Source organism: Gorilla gorilla, chromosome 3 (assembly GCF_029281585.2).
Source record: "Gorilla gorilla gorilla isolate KB3781 chromosome 3, NHGRI_mGorGor1-v2.1_pri, whole genome shotgun sequence".
In the NCBI taxonomy this organism is placed as follows: Eukaryota; Metazoa; Chordata; class Mammalia; order Primates; family Hominidae; genus Gorilla; species Gorilla gorilla.
This window is the reverse complement of record NC_073227.2, coordinates 119499649-119523221: the sequence shown is the minus strand read 5'-3', so window position 1 is coordinate 119523221 and position 23573 is coordinate 119499649. Positions and strand designations below refer to the sequence as shown.

Here is a 23573-nt window from a genome sequence, read left to right as displayed (position 1 = left end):
CACCTTAAATGTACATGATCTAAATTTCCCAATTAAAAGACACAGACTGGCAAATTAGATAGAGTCAAGACCCATTGGTGTGCTGTATTCAGGAGACCCATCTCATGTGCAAAGATGCACATAGGCTCAAAATAAAGGGATAAAGAAATATTTACCAAGCAATGGAAAGCAAAAAAAAGAGGCTACCATTCTAGTCTCTGATAAGACAGACTTTAAGAAAACAAAGATCAAAAAAGACAAAGAAGGGCATTACATAATGGTAAAGGGATCAATGTAACAAGAAAAGCTAACTATCCTAAATATATATGCTCCCAATACAAGAACACCCAGATTCATAAAACAAGTTCTTAGAGACCCACAAAGAGACTTAGACTCCCACACAATAATGTGGGAGACTTTAACACCCCACTGTCAATATTAGACAGATCAATGAAACAGAAAATTAACAAGGATGTTCAGGACTTGAAATGAGCTCTGGACCAAGCAGACCTAATAGACATCTACAGAACTTTCTACCCAAAATCAGCAAAATATACATTATTCTTAGCCCCACATAGCACTTATTCTAAAATCAACCACAAATTGAAAGTAAAACACTCCTCAGCAAATGCAAAAGAATGGGAATCATAACAAACAGTCTTTCAGACCACAGTGCAAACAAATTAGAACTCAGAGTTAAGAAACTCACTCAAAACTGCACAACTACATGGAAACAGAACAACCTGCTCCTGAATGACTACTAGGTAAATAACAAAATGAAGGAAGAAATAAAGATGTTCTTTGAAACCAATGAGAACAAAGATACAATGTACCAGAATCTCTGAGGCACATTTAAAGCAGTGTGTAGAGGGAAATTTATAGTACCAAATGCCCACAAGAGGAAACAGGAAATATCTAAAATCAACACCCTAACATCACAATTAAAAGAACTAGAGAAGCAAGGCAAACAAACTCAAAAGCTAGCAGAAGACAAGAAATAACTAAGATCAAAGCAGAACTGAAGGAGACAGAGACACAAAAAAAAAAACCCTTCAAAAAACCAATGAATCCAGGAGTTGGTTTTTTGAAAAGATTAACAAAATAGACCACCAGCTAGACTAATAAAGAAGAAAAGAGAGAAGAATCAAATAGATGTAATAAAAAAATGATAAAGGGGATATCACCACTGATCCCATAGAAATACAAACTACCATCAGAGAATACAATAAACACCTCTATGCAAATAAACTAGAAAATCTAGAAGAAATGGATAAATTCCTGGACACATACAACCTCCCAAGACTAAACCAGGAAAAAGTCAAATCCCTGAATAGACCAATAACAACTTCTGAAATTGAGGCAGTAATTAATAGCCTACCAACCAAAAAAAGTCCAGGATCAGATGGATTCACAGCCAAATTATACCAGAGGTACAAAGAGGAGCTTCTGAAACCATTCCGAACAATAGAAAAAGAAGGAATTCTCCTTAACTCATTTTTTTGAGACGAGCAACATCCTGATACCAAAATCTGGCAGAGACACAACAAAAAAAGAAAATTTCAAGCCAATATCCCTGATGAACATCAATGCAAAAATCCTAAATAAAATACTGGCAAACTGAACCCAGCAGCACATCAAAAAGCTTATCAACCACGATCAAGTTGGCCTCATCCCTGGGATGCAAGGCTGGTTCAACATACGCAAATCAATAAATGTAATCCATCACATAAACAGAACAAGTGACAAAAACCACATGATTATCTCAATAGATGCAGAAAAGACCTTCAATAAAATTCAACATCCCTTCATGCTAAAATCTCTCAATAAACTAGATATTGATGGAACATATCCCAAAATAATAAGAGCTACTTATAACAAACCCATAGCCAATATCATACTGAATGGGCAAAAGCTGGAAGCACTCCCTTTGAAAACCAGCACAAGACAAGGATGCCCTCTTTCACCACTCCTATTCAACATAGTATTGGAAGTTCTGGCCAGGACAATCAGGCAAGAGAAAGAAATAAAGGCATTCAAATAGGAAGAGAGGAAGTCAAATTCCCTCTGTTTGAAGATGACATGATTGTATATTCAGAAAACCCCATCATCTCAGCCCAAAATCTCCTTAAGCAGTTAAGCAACTTCAGCAAAGTCTCAGGATACAAAGTCAATGTGCAAAAATCACAAGCATTCCTCTACATCAACAATAGACAAGCAGAGAGCCAAATCATGAGTGAACTCCCATTTAAATTGCTACAAAGAGAATAAAATACCGAGGAATGCAACTTACAAGGGACATGACAGATTCTTCAAGTAGAACTACACACCTCTGCTCAAGGAAATAAGAGAGGACACAAACAAAAGGAAAAATATTTCATGGTCATGGATAGGAAGAATCAATATTATGAAAGTGGCCATACTGCCCAAAGTAATATATAAACTCAATGCTATCCCCATCAAGCTACCATTGACTTTCTTCACAGAATTGGAAAAAACTTTAAATTTCGTATGTAACCAAAAAAGAGCCCACATAGCCAAAACAATCCTAAGCAAAAAGAACAAAGCTGGAGGCATCATGCTACCTGACTTCAAACTATACTACAAGGCTACAGTAATCAAAACAGCATGGTACTGCTACCAAAACAGACACATAGACCAATAGGACAGAACAGAGGCTTCAGAAATAACACCACACATCTACAACCATCTGATCTTTGACAAACCTGACAAAAACAAGCAATGGGAAAGGATTCCCTATTTAATAAATGCTGCTGAAAAAACTGGCTAGCCATACGCAGAAAGCTGAAACTGAATCCCTTACTTACACCTTATACAAAAGTTAACTCAAGATGGATTAAAGACTTAAATGTAAAACCTAAAACCATAAAAACCCTAGAAGAAAACCTAGACAATATCATTCAGGACATAGGCATGGGCAAAGACTTCATGACTAAAACACCAAAAGCAAGGGCAACAAAAGCCAAAATTGACAAATGGGATCTGATTAAACTAAAGAGCTTCTGCACAGCAAAAGAAACTATCTTCAGAGTGAACGGGCAACCTATAGAATGGGAGAAAATTTTTGCAATCTATCCATTTGATAATAGGCTAATATCCAGAATCTACAATGAACCCAAACAAATTTACAAGAAAAAAACAAACAACCCCATCAAAAAGTGGGCGAAGGACATGAACAGACACTTCTCAAAAGAAGACATTTATACAGCCAAAGGACATGAACAGACACTTCTCAAAAGAAGACATTTATACAGCCAAAAAACAAATGAAAAAATGCTCACCATCACTGACCATCAGAGAAATGCAAATCAAAACCACAATGAGATATCATCTCACACCAGTTAGAATGGCAATCATTAAAAAGCCAGGAAACAACAAGTGCTGGAGAGGATGTGGAGAAATAGGAACGCTTTTACACTGTTGGTGGGACTGTAAACTAGTTCAACCATTGTGGAAGTCAGTGTGGCGATTCCTCAGGGATCTAGAACTAGAAATACCATTTGACTCAGCCATCCCATTACTGGGTATATACCCAAAGGACTATAAATCATGCTGCTATAAAGACACATGCACATGTATGTTTATTGCAGCACTATTCACAATAGCAAAGACTTGGAACCAACCCAAATGTCCAACAATGATAGACTGGATTAAGAAAATGTGGCACATACACACCATGGAATACTACGCAGCCATAAAAAATGATGAGTTCATGTCCTTTGTAGGGACATGGATGAAATTGGAAATCATCATTCTCAGTAAACTATCGCAAGAACAAAAAACCAAACACTGCATATTCTCACTCATAGGTGGGAATTGAACAATGAGAACACATGGACACAGGAAGGGGAACATCACACTCTGGGGACTGTTGTGGGGTGGGGGGAGGGGGAGGGATAGCATTGGGAGATATACCTAATGCTAGATGATGAGTTAGTGGGTGCAGCGCACCGGCATGTCACATTTATACATATGTAACTAACCTGCACATTGTGCACATGTACCCTAAAACTTAAAGTATAATAATTAAAAAAAATGTAATCAAATAGATTTATAGAATTTTTAAATTTACCTTTAATTAGCTATCTTTAAAAATCTTTAGCTAAATATTTGACTCCTATACCCAGGCGGTATTCAAATAGGTGCATTCCATCAGTCACCAACAGCGAGGGAGTATTGAAATCCATCCATCACTAGCCCTAGAAAAGCAAAAGACACCCCTACATTGCTAACAGTGGATTAGAAGCTTCACCTTTATAGAAAAGACAAACACACTGAGAATTTAGCAAAATTGCAGGTATTCATATTCAAAGCATCAGGCTAACACAATGTTTCATACAACAGTGTTTGTGAGAAAAACTAAGCTGAAGGTTAGAAAACACAGAGTTATCGTGCATTTTTAAAATTAATTCTCAAAAATACTTAAAGATCAAAGTCACCAAAGTTTTGGGGTAAATGCAAAGAGTAAATCTAATTATCTGAGGAGATGAGATAGGCATTGATAATAATTTGATGGAAAGCATGCTTTTATTTATGGAATGGCCACTTTTGCAAAGTTGAGAAGCAATAAGAAGAACAGAAAATCTGCCATTTCTGCCACTCACATTAACTATGACTAATAGGTAGTGACTACTAATGAGCCCTAGAAATTTATTTTAAACAGTATTATCCCTACCTTGAAACTTAATTCCAGAACTTAACCCAGGAAGAAGGCTTTTTTCATTAACTTATTCACAAAGACCTCATGCAATTTACATTGCTGAAATAGCTATCAGGAAATACTACTTCTGTTTAAATACACTTTATTGGAATTGACTTGATAATTCTTTTTTTTATGACTTAGGAGCATTTGATGTTGGCACCAGTGGTAAAACATTAATATTGCCTTTGTAACATTAGCACGATGTGTGGTAACAGAATAAAATGTGCTATAGAGGATCTGGGATAAACTTCCCTGAGAGGAAAAAAAATGCAGGCCAAGCCTCCAGAGCTTATGCAAAGACTCTTAGGCAAGAATGGTATTAACCCACTCCACCCCACAAACAGAAGCCATTTGTTAGAGGACCCTCTTGAACTTAGCATTTATAGGATATGAGCTGATGTAAGCTCTGACATCACTTGACTGCCTCTTTCATTTATGGAGAGGGAAATCAAGACCTAAAGAAGTACAGTGACCTTCCAGAACTACATAGCCAGTTACCAATTGAGCAGATTCTCCTGGATTCTCAACTACTCCTTTCTGTTTTTTGAAATGGAGTCTCACTCTGTCGCCCAGGCTAGAGTGCAATGGCATGACCTTGACTCACGGCAGCCTCTGCCTCCCGAGTTCAAGCAATTCTTATGCCTCAGCCTCCCAAATAGCTGGGATTATCAGGGTGCACCACCACATCTGGCTAATTTTTGTATTTTTTTTGTAGAGACAGGGTTTCACCATGTTGGCCAGGCTGGTCTCAAACTCCTGACCTCAGGTGATCCCCCCACCTAGGCCTCCCAAAGTGCTGGGATTACAGGTGTGAGCCACTGCACCCAGCCTGCGACTCCTTTCTCTACATCAACCTTCCATGTTATTCTCACATTTTGTCATTTCACCCCTTGAATTCAATGCCTCAATCACACTAAGGTCCTTTCAATGCTTCCCCCAAAGTCTGCCCCTCAAAGAATGATCTCAGGCTCTCTTGTCTCTGAGCCTTCACACTTGCAGTTCTTTGTTTTGGAAACCACCCATGCCATACCCCAACCCCACCAAACTCCATGTGTCATTATCTCCTAGCCATTGTCCAAATCACAGTTTAGCAAGGCCTCTAAGTTCTCAGAAATCTAGGTTATATACATTTTCTCTCAGTTCCCAGACAGAAATAAACAAAAGAAATAAAGCAAAACAAACCCAAAACAAACAGAAGAAAGGAAATAAGAAAAATAAGAACAGAAATTAATGAAACAGAAGAGAAAAATGGAAGAAACAAGAGCACTGAAAAGTTCAACAAAATTAATAAACTAAGAAAAAAAGAAGACACAAATAACTAATATTAAGAATAAAACGGCCTGGCGCGGTGGCTCATGCCTGTAATCCCAGCACTTTGGGAGGCCAAGGCGGGTGGATCACCTGCGGTCAAGAGTTCAAGACCAGCCTGGTCAACATAACAAAACCCCGCCTCTACTAAAAAAATACAAAAACTAGCTGGTCATGGTGGCAGACGCCTGTTATCCCACCTACTCGGGAGGCTAAGGCAGGAAAATCACTTGAACCCGGGAGGCGGAGGTTGCAGTGAGCAGAGATCGCAGCACTGCACTGCAGCCTGGGCGACAAGAGTGAAACTCTACCTCAAAAAAAAAGAATAAAACAATATGGCTGCAGACACTGCAGACATCAAAAAGATAATAAGGGAATAACACTATTAACAACTCTACACAGATAAATTTGACAATTTAGGTTAAGTTGATCAATTCCTCAAAATTGCAAAGAATGAAAACTCATGAAAGTATGAAATTCAAGCAGCAGGAGAGCCTGCTTTTCCTGTTTAATAATTACCAGACTACAGAGAAAGCTCAGGACCCAGCCTTCTGATCTACCAGTCGCCTGTGTACCTTTATACTTTCTACAGTGAAAGTTGTTACAGGATCTCCCTTTCTCAATAAATTCGTCTGCGGTGGAGAAAATCAGCATGAGTACTACAGGCCAAGTAGGTGCAGTCTTGTTCTTTATGTTGTGTCATATCTTTGTCAGTTTGTGTGCTCATCTCTTTACCAACATCTCATCGCCCAGCTAGTCTCTGGGCTCCTAAAGGTGAGAGGCTGTCATAATCATAGTATCTCTCCTCCTTCCCTCCTTTTTCCTTAATTCCCTTTTGACTTCCCTCAGTTCTCTCATCTCTTCAACAAGTAATGTCCAAGCCCTTTATCAGAATTTCCAGAGTCAAAGATATATCCCCTTCTCCAAGGGTCTCACAGAGAGACAATAATTATAAAAGAGCAATTATAAAGCAATATACAAGGATAGTAAAGGAGAAAGAGAATGGGAGCCTCAAGGAAAAGCTCATAACCCAGCTTGGCTTCCCAGAGGTGATACTGAAGGGGAAATCACTGGAGAAAATATGAATTCACCAGGTAAAGGAGAAGTGTGTGCAGGCAGATAAAACAACATAAGGAGTAATACAGAGACTGAGAAAATATCCCATGCAAGAAGCTTCAGAATATGTTTGGGGGCTGAAAGGTAAAGCCTGAAACACAAAGTGACAGGAAATAAGGTTGGAGAGACTGACAGAGAGAAAATCCTGATGTCAGCGGATCCAGGTAAGCAAATGGTAACAACATCATTTTTAGATAGGAGATTGGTGTGATTAGGATTATATTTCAAATGGCAATGGTATAAAGGTGATTTCGAAGGTGGTAAAAGCAAGAAAGAGATAAAGCAGAAAGCTTTTTTAGTACTAGCGGGAGTGGAGAAAAGATACATATCCTAGAAAATTTAGACTGTGAAGATTGAGGGACAGAAAAATTGAGGCTACTTCCCAGGTTTCTACTTGGGTGAGTGAACACATCGCATGGCTGCTAGTTGAATAGAGGTAGCAGAGGGAGGAATATATTGAGTGTTTTGTCCACTAGAGCATGGTGGAAGGTGGAGATGGGAAGAAGAAATAATGATATGTTCATGTTTTAACATGTTGAGTTTGAGACACCTCCAGTACCTTCAAACAGCAAATGAATACATTAGCCTATAACTTAGGGAGAAATATGTCCCATAAATATAGATTACTCACATAAAGGTAGTGGTTGAATCTGCAAAAATAGATAAGACCACACAGAAAGAGAATTTATAGTGACAACAGTGGTGGCCTGAAATCAGAACCTTTAAGAACTACCTTGCCACTAACAACTTCTCCAACCTCAATCTGCCAGTAGACACCATTTGATGATTGCCTCCATTCGTTGCTCCATAACTCACCCTTCCACCCCAAAACTGATTTTTCCCATGCTTAGGATCACAAATAACTCCCACACTGTAATGTCATTCCTACCCTGAAACAGCCACCAGGCCACTTTATTCATAGTAATATAAAAAGTATGACACCTGTAATCCCACTACTGGGTACCTACTCACAGGAAAATAGTATATTAAAGGTATACCTGAACTTACCTGTTTATTGCAGCACTATTAACAATAGCAAAGATATAGAATCAACGTTAAGTATCCATCAACGGATGAATGGATAAACAAAATGTGGTACATATACACAATGGAGTACTATTCAGCCGTAAAAAAGAATGAGATCCTGTCATCTGCAGCAACAGGGATAGAACTGAAGATCATTATCTTAAGTGAAATAAGCCAGGCACAAAAAGACAAGTATCACATGTTCTTATGCATATGTGGGAGCTAAAAAGTTTGAACACATGGAGGTAGAGAGTGGAAAAATAGATAACAGAGACTGGGAAGGGTGAGTGGAGGGGATGATGAGAAGTGGGTGAAAAGGTACAAACATGGCCGGGCATGGTGGCTCACGCCTGTAATCCCAGCACTTTGGGAGGCCAAGGTGGGCGGATCACAAGGTCAGGAGATCAAGACCATCCTGGCTAACACAGTGAAACCCCGTCTCTACTAAAAATACAAAAAAATTAGCCAGGCGTGTTGGTGGGCGCCTGTAGTCCCAGCTACTCAGGAGGCTGAGGCAGGAGAATGGCATGAACCTGGAAGGCGGAGCTTGCAGTGAGCCGAGATCGTGCTACTGCACTCCAGCCTGGGCAACAGAGTGAGATTCCATCTCAAAAACAAAAACAAAAACAAAAAAAAAGTACAAACATACAATAAGATAGAAAGAATAAATTCAATGTTTGATACCAGAGTAGGGTCACTATGCTCAACAAAAACGTATTATACTTAGATAATGGACACCCTGAATACCCTTACTTGGTCACTACACATTATATACATTTAACAAAATGTTTCATGTACCCCATAAATAGGCACAATTTTTTTTTTTTGAGATGGAGTCTCGCTCTGTTGACAGACTGGAGTACAGTGGCATGATCTCGGCTCACTGCAACCTCCATGTCCCAGGTTCAAGCGATTCTCCTGCCTCAGCCTCCTGAGTAGCTGGGATTACAGGTGCAGGCCACCACACCTGACTAATTTTTGTATTTTTAGTAGAGATAGGGTTTCACCATGTTGGTCAGGCTGGTCTCAAACTCCTGACCTTGTGATCCGCCCGCCTCGGCCTCCCAAAGTGCTCGGATTACAGGCATGAGCCACCGTGCCTGGCCAATAGGCACAATTTTTTTAATTAAAATCTTTAAAAGTATGACATCTATCCTCTTGGTCATGTTACGTTTTGTAAATATAGTTGGTATTTTCAAAACTAATTTGAATACAGAGGCTGATAGTACGAGAAAACTTAAATTGGGGTCAGAAAGACTACCTTCAGCATATATTTATTCTTTTTTTTTTCTTGAGTGCGGAAAATTGGACTAATCCAATTTAGTGATTCTATAATCACTAATATAGCAATCTTCCAACTCCCAAGCTTAAGGAGCTTCTCTTTCTGCCCCTGTATTCTATTTCTCAGGTCATCAGATGCAAAGCAGCCATACTCTGGAAGCCTGGTGCACCATTTTCTATTGAAGAGGTAGAAGTGGCTCCACCAAAGGCAAAGGAAGTTCGCATAAAGGTAAAAAAAAAAAAAAATCACACCAAAAGCCAAAAGCCAGAGCTTCTTACTGTAAGTTACATATTCTTATCCAGATATTCAACTCAGAAAAAAAAATAATAAAACTACATATCTTTGTATTTCTTTTTCATTAAACATTTCCATCAATTTTTAAATCCAGCCAGATAAAAGGTTAGGGAGGTAAAGCATAGGCTAACTGCCCAAAGGATAAAACTCAGGCTTATTTACAGCTATTGTACTAATTATTAATTTAAAAAAATTCTACCTTCAAACCCTATTTTAATCTGTACTTGTAAATTTTTATGGCATCCTTCATAATACTTGTCTTGAAATATTTTGAATAAAAATTGATTACAGACAAATCATCTCTGAATCTGGAAACTCAAATTAGAGCTGGAAGGGCCTTAGGGATACCTGATATTTTACAGATGCGAAGACTGAAGCCAGCTGCGGTTTAGTGACTGGTCACACAGCTAGCAGAGTAAAAATATAGACTAATTTTTCTCGGCCGAGCATGATAGCTCATCCCTGTAATCCCAGCACTCTGGGAGGCAGAGGCAGGAAGATTGCTTGAGTGCAGGAGATGAGAACAGTTTTTCTCAACCTTGGTTACCTATTTGGAATCAGCTGGAAGCTTTGAAAAATGCTAATAACCAAGTCCCATCTCCAGAAATTCTGAAATTGTGATTTAATTAGTCCAGGGTGCAGCATGGACATGGAAAGTTTTTAAATTGCCTTCAGATGGTTCTATAGGCCTCCTCCAAATTAGAAAATAGTTTACCTGACTTGCAGTTCAGAGTCCTTTGTTATTATTTTAATTATAACAATAAAGAATAAGTACAGTTTAATGATAGATTACAAAGAGACAGTCATTTTCTAAGTCATCTCAGTTCGTGCCTTCTTCTCAGTTCGTGCCTTCTTCTCAGAGAGCCTTCTCCATCCTACATCCCCTATGGAGTAAGCAGTGGGCTATTGGGTTGTTTGCATCCACTCCCCACCCACAGGGTCACAACTCATGCAACCAGGTTTGGACCCTCACTCAAAGACATTCAACCATTATCAGACAAGCTACACATCTGAATGTCTCACCAGTGAATTTGAACCAAGATATGGGCACTATAGCAGAGTAAGTGATGGTGAGAAGAAGGCAGTGGTGAGGTTGGGCAGACTCATCACTGGTTAACTGTTTTTAACCACGATCAGCAAAATAAATGGAGAAAGCCAATCTGCAGAGAATAATAGGTGAATGCAACTATGCGCATATTGAATCAAAGTAAAGAGATAAAGAGAATGACTATTTGGTAAATGTCTAGGTCTATGAGGTCTGACAGCACTTTCTACAGTTGGGTTGCAGGCAATTCAGGCAATTTTATGGTATTGTTCCAATAATCCTCCTTTTACATGCACAAATTTCAATATATTTCATTTCTTGACTAAGGAGTGTGTGCATGTGAATGTGTGGCTATGTGTATGCAAACTTCATATTTATTTTAGAAATGAAGAAACTGAGACCCAGAAAGAAAAATTTACCCCCAAGTTCACACAGCTGAGAAGGGGGAGAGCCAGTATTTCATCCCTGAACTCTTAACCACTGTTCTGGAGTGTCTTCATTTTAAACTGTCTGGCTAACTTACAATAAAGTGGGATTATGACTTGTACAAATAACAAAACTATAAAGCTCACTTGTAAAATAAATTAAGGTTTTAATTAAAGTATAATAGGAAACATTATTCCTTTGCCTTCTGTGTTCCAATTTCTTTATTTCATTTCATTTTAGAGACAGGGTCTCACTCTGTCACCCAGACTGGAGTGCAGTGGTACAAAATCATAGCTCACTGCAGCCTCGAACTACTGGGCTCAAGTGATCCTCCCACTTCAGCCTCCCAAGCAGCTTGGACTACAGGTGCATGCAACCATGCCTGGCTAATTTATTTATTTATTGTAGAGATGGAGGTCTCACTATTTTGCCCAGGCTGGTCTCAAACTCCTGCCCTTGAGTGACTCTCCTGCCTCAGCCTCCTGAGATGCTGGGATTTTAAGCATAAGCCACAGCACTCAGCTCAATTCCTTTATTTTTATAGTCGTTCTTTCTCCTCCACACTTCCATCTACAAGATCAGTGAAGCCAATTGAGACCTCAGACATCAAGTCACACTGCAATTTTACAGCTTCTCTTCTGACCCCCATTCTACCCACCCTCCCCAGTAAATTTTCAATCATCATCTTAATTCTGAAATCAGCTAATGAAAAACATTTCATTGCTTTAACAAATTATTATTGACCCTTCCCTAGAATTAAAACTGATAAGAAATGAATGCAGTGTATAAATGGAGAATATCAAACTAGCAAAAAGCCTTACAGTCAACAACTCTAAAACACCATTATCTGAAACAGCGGGAACTGCAGTACCCTTTGCCTTCCATACAGGTTGTGGCCACTGGACTGTGTGGTACAGAGATGAAAGTGTTGGGGAGTAAACACTTGGACCTCTTGTATCCTACCATCTTGGGCCATGAAGGGGCTGGAATCGTTGAGAGTATTGGAGAAGGAGTAAGCACAGTGAAACCAGGTAGGAATTAGCACCTGGTAATAGGAAACAGCAACAACTTGGAACCAACATCAAGAAAATCATAAGCACCCCTTAAGTATGTCAGGATCAAGTGAAATAAAAGGTGAAATGTTTCCAACTTCTTAGAAAAGTAGGGATAAATTACTTGTAAGTTACATAAAATATTAAATATATTGTATTCTTTGCATTTACATTTTGAAAATAAGAAAAAACAAGAAGTAGAATGCACTGAAACTGGACTTGAAAGTACAAATGAGACAAAAATTTATGAAAAAAAGATTGACAGAGGTAAACTATTGAACAATTATTTAAATGAGGCATATGATAAATAATCAAACACATTAGTGGAACCAAATAAAGAAGCAGTCCAGAATTGAATCCAAATAAACATAAGAAGTTAATGCAGCATGAGGTTTGTCTTTCAAACTTAAGAGTAGAAACAGATTATCCCACAAATTGTGTTGAAACAACTAGGTAGTTACCCGGGCTAAAAAAGTAAATTGGGTTGCCATCTCATTCTTTATATAAAAAAATTATACATGCATCTAAAAATTAAATGTGAAAAGTAAAACCATAGAAGTACTATAAAATAACATGGGAGAACACTGTATTATCTTGGAGGAGGGAAGGAAATTTTAATCAATACAAAAAAATACCCAGCAGATATAAAATAGATATTTATATAGACAAATTTGACAATGTAAAAATTACATAGATTCTGCATGTTTAAAAAAAACCCCAAAAGTCAAAACCCATTATGACAATGGACCAATTTTCTTAATATAGAAATAATTTCTTTAAAAGCAATTTTTAAAAGCTGAGTAAAAAAAGGGGCAAACAAAATACATGTCTAATTTAAAGAAATATATATATACACATATATGTGTGTGTATATATATATATATATATGAATGCTTTAAACACATTAAAATATGCCCAACCTCAGACATATTAAAAATAAAAAACATTTTAAAAGGCTGGGGGTGGGAAAAATGGAGAGATGTAGTCAAATGGTATAAAATTTCTGCTAGATAGGAAAAATAAGTTTTTTGAGATCTATTGAACAGCATGGTGATCACAGTTGATAATAATGAATTATACTATATTTCAAAATTGCTAAGAGTATACATTTCAAATGTTCTTACCACAAAATATGTCTTCAAGTGTTTAACATGTTAATTACTTTGATTTAATCATCCCATATTATATACACATAATATCACATTGTACCCCATAAATATATAATTTGTCAATTTACAATAAAATTTTAAAACGCAATGAAAAAACACTTTTTCCCTAGCAGATCGGCAAAGATTAAGAAGTTTGATAATATATAGAGTTGACAAGAATATAGGCAGACAGCTCCCTCATATCTTATTGTTTGGAAAGTAGATTTGCTCGACTCTAAATGCAGCAATATGTAATATCGTTTAAATTTATATATTCTTGGACACAACTGTTTCAATTCTAGAAACTTATTCCATAGATATATGTTCATGTACTCATTTTCTATTGCCGCTGGAAAAAATCACCACAAATATAACAGTTTAAAGCAACACAAATTTATTATCTCAGTTTCTATACATCAGAAATCTGAGTGGGCTTGGCTGAGTTTTCTGCTCACGTTTCAAGGTCAAAATCAAGGGAGTAGCCAACTGGGTCCTTATCTGGAGCCTCTGGAGAAAAATCCACTTCCAAGTTCATTCAAGTAGTTTTCAGAATCCAATTCCTTGAGGCTGTAGGACTGAGATCCTTATTTCCTCACCAGTGGTCAGCTCCCTGAAATTCCTCACATTTCTTCTTCTGTGGCACCTTCCAGCCTCGAAGCAGCCATGGCCCACTAAATCCTTCCACAGGTGTTAAGTCACTTTTACTTCCTCTTCTGCCTTCATCTGCTCTTCTTCTTTTGATGGCTCATGTGATTACCTTGGGTCCACCTGGATAATTCAGTATAATCTCCCTATCTTAATGACAACTGATTAGTAACCTTAGTTACATCTACAGAGTACCCCTTGCCATGCAGCATAACATACTCACAGGCATGACACCACAACATAGTCACAGTTTCTAGGGATTTGTGCAGGATATCTTTCAGAGGGCATTTTAGAACTCTGTCTACAATAAGATACTCATTGCATTATTGGTTTTAGTGTTGGGGTGTAGAGAAACAAAGAACAACCTAAATATCTATCAGTGTTCATGGCACTGGTTAATGATGGAGCACTATATGTACTAAAATAGAAAGCTCCATGATACAGTGTTAAGTAAAAAAGCTAGGCCCAAACCAGGGTAGATAGCATGCTTACCTTTGCATTTTAAAAGGGGTTACAGTGCTGAAAAATATCGTGGTTACTGGTCAGAGTACCCATCTCTAAGATGGGGAACTGGGGAATAGAGTGATAATTTTCACTTTTGTGCAGTTTAAATTTTTACCATATGTATGTGTTACTTTTTTAAAAAATAAAAATAAATAAAATAGAAGAAACTAAATCTTAATAAGGTTTTTAACTAAAAGTATAAAACAAATTTCTCTGGTTTACAGTGTTAGACCATAGGGGCAGCCAGTAAAATACATCACAGGCAAGCTCTTCTAATCATGTCCTGACACTTTGACCACTACTAGAGAAATCTGCCTACCTTTGATCTCTAAGGTCAAGAAGAAAGGGTTGATATCAAACACAGAGAATAGCATAGAAGCAATTTTTTTTCTCCCTAATCCAGAGCTTACTCTGTTAGTATGTGGTATCCATACTATTTTAAATTCAATCCCTGAGAGAGGAAATTAGTGTTGAAAATGTGAGAAGAGATAAGACTTGACTGAATGGATATATGACAAAAAACTATTTCATACTCCAAAAGGAGCTTACAAAAGAGGCAAATCTGGGGCCAGTTCCTCAAGATTCAGCCACTGAGCCCAGGGCTGGGCCCAGATGCTAAAGACATTCTCTCTTTTTGTAAGTATTTGATATTCTTTGTGGTATCAAGCACAACTGAATATGGAAATAATTCTCAGCTGTCATCTCTTCTTGGGTGCCTTGCTGTCAAAATCGTGAAAGACAGCTATCTCTTTACTTTAAAAAATAATATGTTAATAAGACATGATTTTGCTCTTTTAGGTGACAAAGTTATCACACTCTTTCTGCCACAGTGTGGAGAATGTACCTCTTGCCTGAATTCTGAGGGCAATTTTTGTATACAATTCAAGTAAGTTTTTACTAATATTTTCTTTTTGAAAACTTAATTCACTTTCATTGGAGAAGATCTAAGCTTTCTAATTCAAAATAAACTTTGTGTTTTGTTGGTTTTTTTTTGTTTTGTCTATAAAAGACAGTCAAAAACCCAAATGATGTCTGATGGTACCAGCAGGTTTACCTGCAAGGGAAAATCAATATATCACTTTGGTAATACCAGCACCTTCTGTGAATACACAGTGATAAAGGAAATCTCAGTTGCCAAGATTGATGCAGTCGCTCCTCTAGAGAAAGTATGCCTAATTAGCTGTGGCTTTTCCACTGGGTTTGGTGCTGCAATCAATACTGCCAAGGTGAGGGGCATTTATACCCATTTGGAAGGGAATTATTGGGATATGGAGTTGAAAGGCCTCTTGCATCTTAGTCATGTCTTATCATACCAAAGGAAAAATCCCAAGCCTGACTCCAAACATCCTTGAGTTCTCTGCTATCTACCTAGTCATCCCACACCCCCTTCAACATTTTTCCTATTCCCTCTTGGTGAGTAGTAAAAGACAGATTAAGTCTGGATGCCATTCACAAGTGGAAAGACAGGAATTACTGGAAATTAAATCTAACATAGTTACAACATGACTCTGTGGCCTTTCATATTCCAGTTTATCCTTTCTTTCCTTAGACAAATATTTTCGGAGCCATTCACTGTCCCAGGTGCTAGAATTCAGCAGCTAACAAAACTCATGAAGCTAATATTATATTGCATGATATATTAGGTAGTGATAAATGCTAATAAAAAGAAAAGGAGAGTAAAGGAACCAAGTGATGAAGTAGGTGTTACTACATTAGACAGATTGACCAGGGGATCCCACTCTGGCTGAATGGGCTGCTTTTGAACTCTTATTTCTAAAACATCACTCAAACCTTCCTGGCTCCCTTCCTAAAGGTGCTGTTGAATTTTAGAACTTTGCATTTTCCAGTGTCCATCAGTCCCAATACTATACAGAGAGACAGAATGGAAAAAAATTATTTAAATTAGTCCTATGTAGGACAGTACTCAATAAAAAAAAAAAGCCTTTGCCTTCACAAGGCATTGACCCGATAAGTAATGAAAAATTTACGGATACCGAGAGAGAGAGAGAGAGAGAGAGACAGAGAGAAATGGTTGTAGGAAGATAGAGATAATTTTAAAGAACTCAAAAATATCTGGAATTAAATACATTGTCAAATAAGTCTTAATATTCAATGAAAATTCATTTAAACTACTACTTAGACTAATTCCTGGGACTTGAAACTCTACTTTCAGGCAGCTTTTTGTTCCTGTGCCAAGAGTATTCCATATCTAGAAATATTTTTGAAAAATCAAAACTTTCTAGTTATAATATGTTATGTAGGTAAACATCATTTGCTTATGACTCATTAAAAAATACATGCATATAGACTTAGCCTTCCCAACTGAGTAAAGGTGTATGTTCTCTTTGCTTTTTGTTTTCTGAGTTTTCTGCCTGTATGTGTTTAGGTGACTCCAGGTTCTACCTGTGCTGTGTTTGGCCTGGGAGGAGTCGGCTTGTCTGTTGTCATGGGTTGTAAAGCGGCAGGAGCAGCCAGGATCATTGGAGTGGATGTCAACAATGAGAAATTTAAGAAGGCACAGGAATTGGGTGCTACTGAGTGCCTCAACCCTCAGGACTTAAAGAAACCCATTCAAGAAGTTTTATTTGATATGACAGATGCTGGTATAGACTTCTGCTTTGAGGCCATTGGAAATCTGGACGTTCTGGTATGTAATCCTCTGGAGTGAAAATTACCAATACTTTTACCAGTCATCGTTTAGATTATAGTTGAATGAGCTTTCTAAAATTCCCTCCACTTTGCTCTATTTAATTTTCCTTGTGTTCCATGACATCTCAGCTGGTGCCCTCTGTGTACTCTTACAAATTTGTTCACTATCCCAGATACTAAATCTAGAACTTTCATATAATTTCAAAGCCAGAAGTTTTAAGCAAGATAAGGTTAAAATTTGATTAATGACCTTATAAATCAATGTGCTTTTCACTTTCAGTCGACTTTCATGTCAGATCTGAGATAAGTTTCCAAGAAAAATATTTACTAGTCACGATTAAACGGGTTCATTTCAAAAATGAAGGGGAAAAAAAGTGGTGGTTTTTCTGGCTAAACGTGGTTTATATAAAAGAATAGAAAGTGAGGGGAAGTTACTTAAAAATCTAAGGCTTGTTTTCTTTGGGGATTTGAAGAAATAATGTATTATTAGGTTGCATGGCTCTATCTTCTAGTCAGCAGTATGGAAACTCAACAACTGCCTCTTCCAACTTGGGCCCTTTTCCCAGCATAAAAAATCTTTTCATGATTCACCATACATAAATTCCTTTATCTGTAAGAAGATACAGCAAAACCTTTCTCACACTCTTACTCTGAGAAATAGCCTTTGAACATAACGAATATGACGGTATCTGTTTCTCACTTTGCTATCATCTTATTATATAAATATCTGTCTTCTTAGATGTCTAAAAGAAAAATGTCAATTCTTACCAGCCACCTGCATCAGTAATAATTTTTATAAAAATTATTTTTATTATTATCACTACTGTGGATGTTTTTACTATTTTCATTTTTGTTATTTCCATTTATTGAGTCCTAAAGTGCCAGGTACTATACTAAGCAACATACAACGTCTTATATGTGTTTCATAGCATCCTTACAAGATAAATGTTACTTCAAATGAGAATAGGGAGAATCAGAAAAGAAAGTCATAGACCATTTAGGAGTTAAGCTGAAATTAAGATGTAGGCTCAATCCTCACATACATCTTTTAACCCCTATACTGTATTGCATCACTTTCTAACAGGCAGCTGCCCTCGCCTCCTGCAATGAGAGCTATGGGGTCTGTGTGGTTGTTGGGGTGTTGCCTGCCAGTGTTCAACTCAAAATCAGTGGCCAGTTGTTCTTCTCAGGACGTTCTTTGAAGGGTTCTGTTTTTGGAGGTATGGATGAAGCAGGGAAAGGTGGAAATGCCTGAGGAGGTGAAGGTGGGAAATAGAAAAATGTACCATAAACGCTTAAGAAAGGACATAAAACAACAGCTTTATATTACAGATTTTTTTTTCAATATATGAATACCCAATATAAAGGGATGGATAGTGGGTGTATCTAGTGCCTCTTGGAAGGCTTTTTCTCATGCAAAGATGGAGAAGAGGTTTCTTAATTCATTGGTAAAGAATCCAGTGTCCAACATTTAAAGCAAACTCTAAATTGAAAAGAAGGCAATATTGTAATCTATAACTATACTTCAGCGAAATTATACACCTGCCAGCTGGGATTCTTTGGAGAATATACTTAGCCATTAGTTGTCATTGTTCAACTCATGTAAAATCTTATCCCAAACAAATGAGTTGTCATGCTACCAACTCAAATATATTAAACACAATGGATTCTTGATTTAAAAGAAATACTATTGATTAAAAAAAATAAGAATTATTTTACCCAGAGGAAAAATATCTTATAGAATCCTTTGATTTTCTGTTTTTTACCTGTCCTGGAACATTTTTATAGACTTTAGAAGAGTATTCTATTGAAAAAGTAGAAGACAAACTAAATTAAATAAATCTGCTTAAGATTCTGGGCTCATAAGCAAGAAATCTGAAATTTATGAAGAAATGTATTTATCCAGAAACTCTGGGCAATCTGAATGCCTGGGCAAAAAGATATGAGAATTAGAGGAGTGCCTGAATTACTTGCACAAGTGAGCTGTCTGTAGTCCCCAAGTAAGCTATGGCAGCATGTTATTACAGATATTAGAAGCCTTACCTAATTCATTTATAAAGAGTAGATACATGGCAGGACCAGCAAGAAAAAAAAAGTAACAATCCAGTTATATATATAATCTATTAAATAGAGGAACTATAATTTCAGTTCTTCTATTTAAGATCATTGAATACATCCATTGCCATTTCTCTCTATTGTATTTATAGATGATAATGTTAATTCAAAATACACATACTCAGCTAAGTCTTATAAAAATAAGATTACCAATATTCTTAAAACCCTCAGTGAATGAAACTAATTCACTGGCCACTCTAGCACTCATATAGTGATCATTAATGTAAATTAGTTTATTCCACAAATAGTATAGTCCTCTGGTTCAATGATTTTCAATCAACAATAGCATTTAACAGGTGTTGGACAGTCCTGCTAAACCTCCCACAATGTGCAAAATAAAGAATGTTCCCCACCCAAAATGCCAGTAGTGCCCTTGTTGAGAAACACTGCCTAGTCCCGTCTGTGGTCCTAGAATTTTCTTTCCCATGTCATTTGGTTGAAATAAGAAAAAAAGTGGAGGGTTGACATAGATGTAAAAATGCTTTATCAGATCACCAATCAAAATATAAAAACAAATAGAAATGTACACTGGCCCTTCATGTCATGACATAGAACAGTAATTAGTATTCTTTGTTACACATAACAGAAACAAACTTAAATTAAAAATAAATCTATTAGAAGACTTTGTGGTAGTTTGGAGAATAAGTTGGGGAGCCTAACCTAAGCTAGAACCAAGAAAAGCAAGTAACTGTCAAGATCCTATCACAGAGTAATCCGCATAGAACACTAAGCAGATTACGCCACATTATACTTTGCACAATTACACCACACCCACCCTTTCTAGCAATGAGCAGACTGCCAAAGTCTGTGTGGTAACTCACTGAGCGTGGCACTTAGCACAGTGCTAAATTTAATGCGTTTCTTGAAAATCACGGGAATAGAGAAAATACAGTGCTAAACTACTTATCTTACCTTAGCTAACTCCATCTTTGCTTGTGCAATTCTTACTTCCAGAAAGCACATTTTATTCTTATATTGCTTTGTACACATTCTTTTCCCAAGAGCTTTCACTGGGACCGCTGCCACAGTGAGAGTTCTTTTCCTTTAAGCTATTTGACTCTTTGATGAAGCAGCAGATCAAAACATACACATGAGGGAATGCACACACAAAAAAAATGTGCTATATTTAACATTTGAATTGCTTCTTTTCATGATTCCCAAGACCTTGGCCTTTGTTATACATTAGATATAGATTCACTGCTCCCCAGAGATTGCAACATGACACCAGGAACACCTCAAGGCAAGGTCCATATTCTATCTGCTTTGAATTAATTCTCCTCCGTAGTACCAGAAGTCTCCTTTAGGAACACAACCCTCTATATAATGTGTGTGGTTGGGGTAGGCATTCTCCTGATGACTGAGGCAAGTAAACGGGACAGGCTTAGATTTTCTCAGTCAAAGCCAACAACTTCAGCAGTTACTTTGAATGACCTTTCCTTTAAAATGAAGCCTTATGTGTAAAATGCATCATTAATCTGTATTTCCAGGCTGGAAGAGCAGACAGCATATCCCTAAACTGGTTGCTGATTATATGGCAGAGAAGTTGAATCTAGATCCACTAATTACTCATACTCTGAATCTTGATAAAATCAATGAAGCAGTTGAATTAATGAAAACTGGAAAATGGTAAACTGCCCACATAAATGTTATGTCTGTGTGTTTGAGACCAAGAGAAAGGGTGTATTGGCTTGGGAGTAGAAGAAGGGTCGTCCCCGCTGCAGAAGCTGTATACAGATAATTGAAGAGGCTTTCAGGAATTTGTAAAGCATCTCCTTCCCCTCTGCATTTTGTTTTATTTCTAGCTAATAAAATACATAATCCTGAAAGTATTTAAGTGTTCACCTACCGTTACCTTTGCCATTAGCATTGTATTTCCAATATGGATTTTTTTTTACATGACACATTAATGGAAGTCAGCTTATAAAATTGTAGCTCAAGTTTAAAAACATAAGAATGTAGTTCACAAATAGGCCATTGTTGTATTTGTTGTTCTACTTTGGGGGAGAAGAGGAATTATTCATAGGATTCCAAATTCTGAATCCTATCTTTGACCCAAAAAACAGAAACCAGCCATAGCCCAGAAATTGGCATTCCCCACATGAGTATAAGCTTGCTTACCTACTTTTTACCCTTGGAGTTTCATGTCATTTTTAAAAATCTTCCCATGGCTTATTTAATCTTCTCATTTTTCACCTAAAGAGAAATAAATCTAGTTTACTGCTCTACAAAGTGAGAATTTGAAATCCAAAACACAAATGTTGCTCTAAAAATGTTCCAACCTTTTTTCTCTTCTTTTTTTCAGTATCCGCTGTATCCTGTTACTTTAAGTACAATGTAATATATGCAAGACCCAAAGGATATTTCACCAACTCAATGGCATTTGATGTAATTTTTATGATTTAGAAGAATTATTCACGCAATCCCACTTCTATATTCTGACTTCTGATTCACTCCGCAGTGGACCTATATCTGGCTTCTGACCTAACCATTTCACCAAAATTGTTCTTACGTAACCCAGTGTCACTGAGGATCAGCCTCCTTTTCAGAGCTAGATTAAGGTTGGCTTGAATCACCCAACTCCACATCCTTCAGACATAACAGATCAATGCAAGATGCTCCCATTTTCATAGTTCCTCTACCTGTGGACCTTTATATTCTTGTACACTATGTCTCTCTCACAGGCCTAGACATGAAACTTTGCCATTATACTCTAAAGAAACAAAACTCCGCATTAATGAGTTTATTGAAGATTCAGGTTAACCTGAATCAAGTTAACCCAGTCTCAAATGCTCACTTATCCTATCTCCTTGGCACAAATCTCTCCTTTCCTGGATTGCCAAAGAAAATTCAAATTATTCTTCAATTGGTCAGGATGATTTGACTATCAGCAGTTCATAGTACCCATCTTCATAACTAAGCCACCTAGGGATCCAGCAGAAAAAAAAGGGGTGAGGGGAGTCATCATACATGAGGTGGATCATTTACCAGGATCCACACTTCCTACAAAGCAGTTGTAATATTAAATAACAAAACTGTTTTTTTATTCCAATCTTCACATAAAACAGGAATAATTGTATACTTTCTTACTAATGTGTCCCACGGAGTTTTTCCTCCAAGAAGTGGCTTAGGGGAAAATGAGCCCCAGTAATGCTTTGTGGCATCCAATCCTTCTACCCTGACCCTTTGACTTTCTGCCCCAGCCCCTCTTAGTTCTCCTAGAATTAGGACTAAGGTTAAATGCCCTCTTGGGATATGACTTCCTCCCTTTCCTCTTGATACAAAAAGAGCCTATTACCAACCCTCATACACACAAGAGTTCCCTTCCTAGTTGCAGACTCTTCTGCTCCAGCTGGACTCCCCTAGCTCTGGACTCCCACTAGATCACACAGGGGTCCCTGCATGTCAGTAAACTTTGGCTGACCTTGGGAGACCAAAAAATGGAATATCATTTTTTGATCTAAACAAAATAGTTTCCTGATTTAACACTGGCCAGGAGGGCTGCACCCTCAGTCTCTCTCTCCCATCATGGTTTTCACATGATATCAAAGGACTCTCATAAGAGTCTGATTCTTATGAGTTGGGCATCCTGTGTTTCCCTTTAGGGGCCTGCTTCCTTCAAATAGAGGAGATGGGTGCTATGAAACCTATTCACTCTGGACTTGGGATGGCTCTTCTCCATCTTCCCAAGTCTGAGCTGGAGCCTCCATGCCCAACTCTGCTCTGCTCTTCTATTTCCTGACAGCAGCTAAGGCATGTTCCTGTTCTGCCCCCAAATTGACCTTACTAATAGTGAGAACTTGGAGGAGTCTTCGGGTCTTGGGAAATCGAAGTTTTCCCGGAAATGTTTTGTTGTAAACAGTATCCACACTCTTTGCTCCAATAAAGCTCGGTTCCTTAAGCCACTTTGAATGTCTTGTTATGTTGTAGCTCGTTGCAAAATTCACCTAATTTTATCACAAATGCAGGAACTTTTTTTCCTTCCTGTTAATATACAATCAAACATATTACCAAGTACTGGAGACTATCTATATCACTGTATAACCATTCACTGTTGTTGCCAGCTTCAAGACCACATTTGAATCCTATCAGGCCCAGTAAACTCTGTGAATAGACTCTGTGAACTGTCTCTAAGTCCCACTGTTTTGTCCACATTAAGTGTCTTGTTCGAAGCACAAAGTAAAATCTTTCTTTCCAATCCCTGTCACTGCACCTCCCTAGACAGTCACTACATGGGGCAGTTTATGGACTTCAGCAATGTTTACCT

At 37.6% G+C, this 23573-nt stretch overlaps 1 protein-coding gene and 1 long non-coding RNA gene across 6 annotated transcripts in view; one reads left to right on the top strand and one right to left on the bottom strand.

The window, feature by feature from the left end:
- Positions 1-6565: 6565 nt before the first annotated feature.
- On the top strand, positions 6566-23211 carry ADH6 (alcohol dehydrogenase 6 (class V)). Its single transcript, XM_004039150.5, has 9 exons — positions 6566-6677; positions 9558-9659; positions 12086-12227; positions 15344-15431; positions 15555-15771; positions 16932-17192; positions 18279-18414; positions 20797-20935; positions 21612-23211. Exons 1-9 carry the CDS (start codon positions 6660-6662, stop codon positions 21634-21636), a joined length of 1128 nt encoding a protein of 375 aa, XP_004039198.5. The 5' UTR covers positions 6566-6659; the 3' UTR covers positions 21637-23211.
- The window catches only part of LOC129533264 (uncharacterized), a 46045-nt gene continuing 40706 nt past the window's right edge, over positions 18235-23573 (bottom strand). For all 5 annotated transcript variants that reach the window (XR_008679363.2, XR_008679361.2, XR_010133436.1 and 2 more), the window contains exons 2-3: positions 21428-21502; positions 18235-18445 (exon numbers count right to left, since the gene is read on the bottom strand). This is a non-coding gene — a long non-coding RNA (uncharacterized lncRNA). The remainder of the gene's footprint in view (positions 18446-21427; positions 21503-23573) is intronic.

Bases quoted from the DNA above. Each gene is read 5' to 3' on its own strand.
- ADH6 (XM_004039150.5), top strand. The intron at 12,228-15,343 runs GTAGGAATTAGC...TTGCTCTTTTAG, and splicing joins AGTAAGCACAGTGAAACCAG to GTGACAAAGTTATCACACTC. The intron at 20,936-21,611 runs GTAAACTGCCCA...TCTTTTTTTCAG, and splicing joins TTAATGAAAACTGGAAAATG to TATCCGCTGTATCCTGTTAC.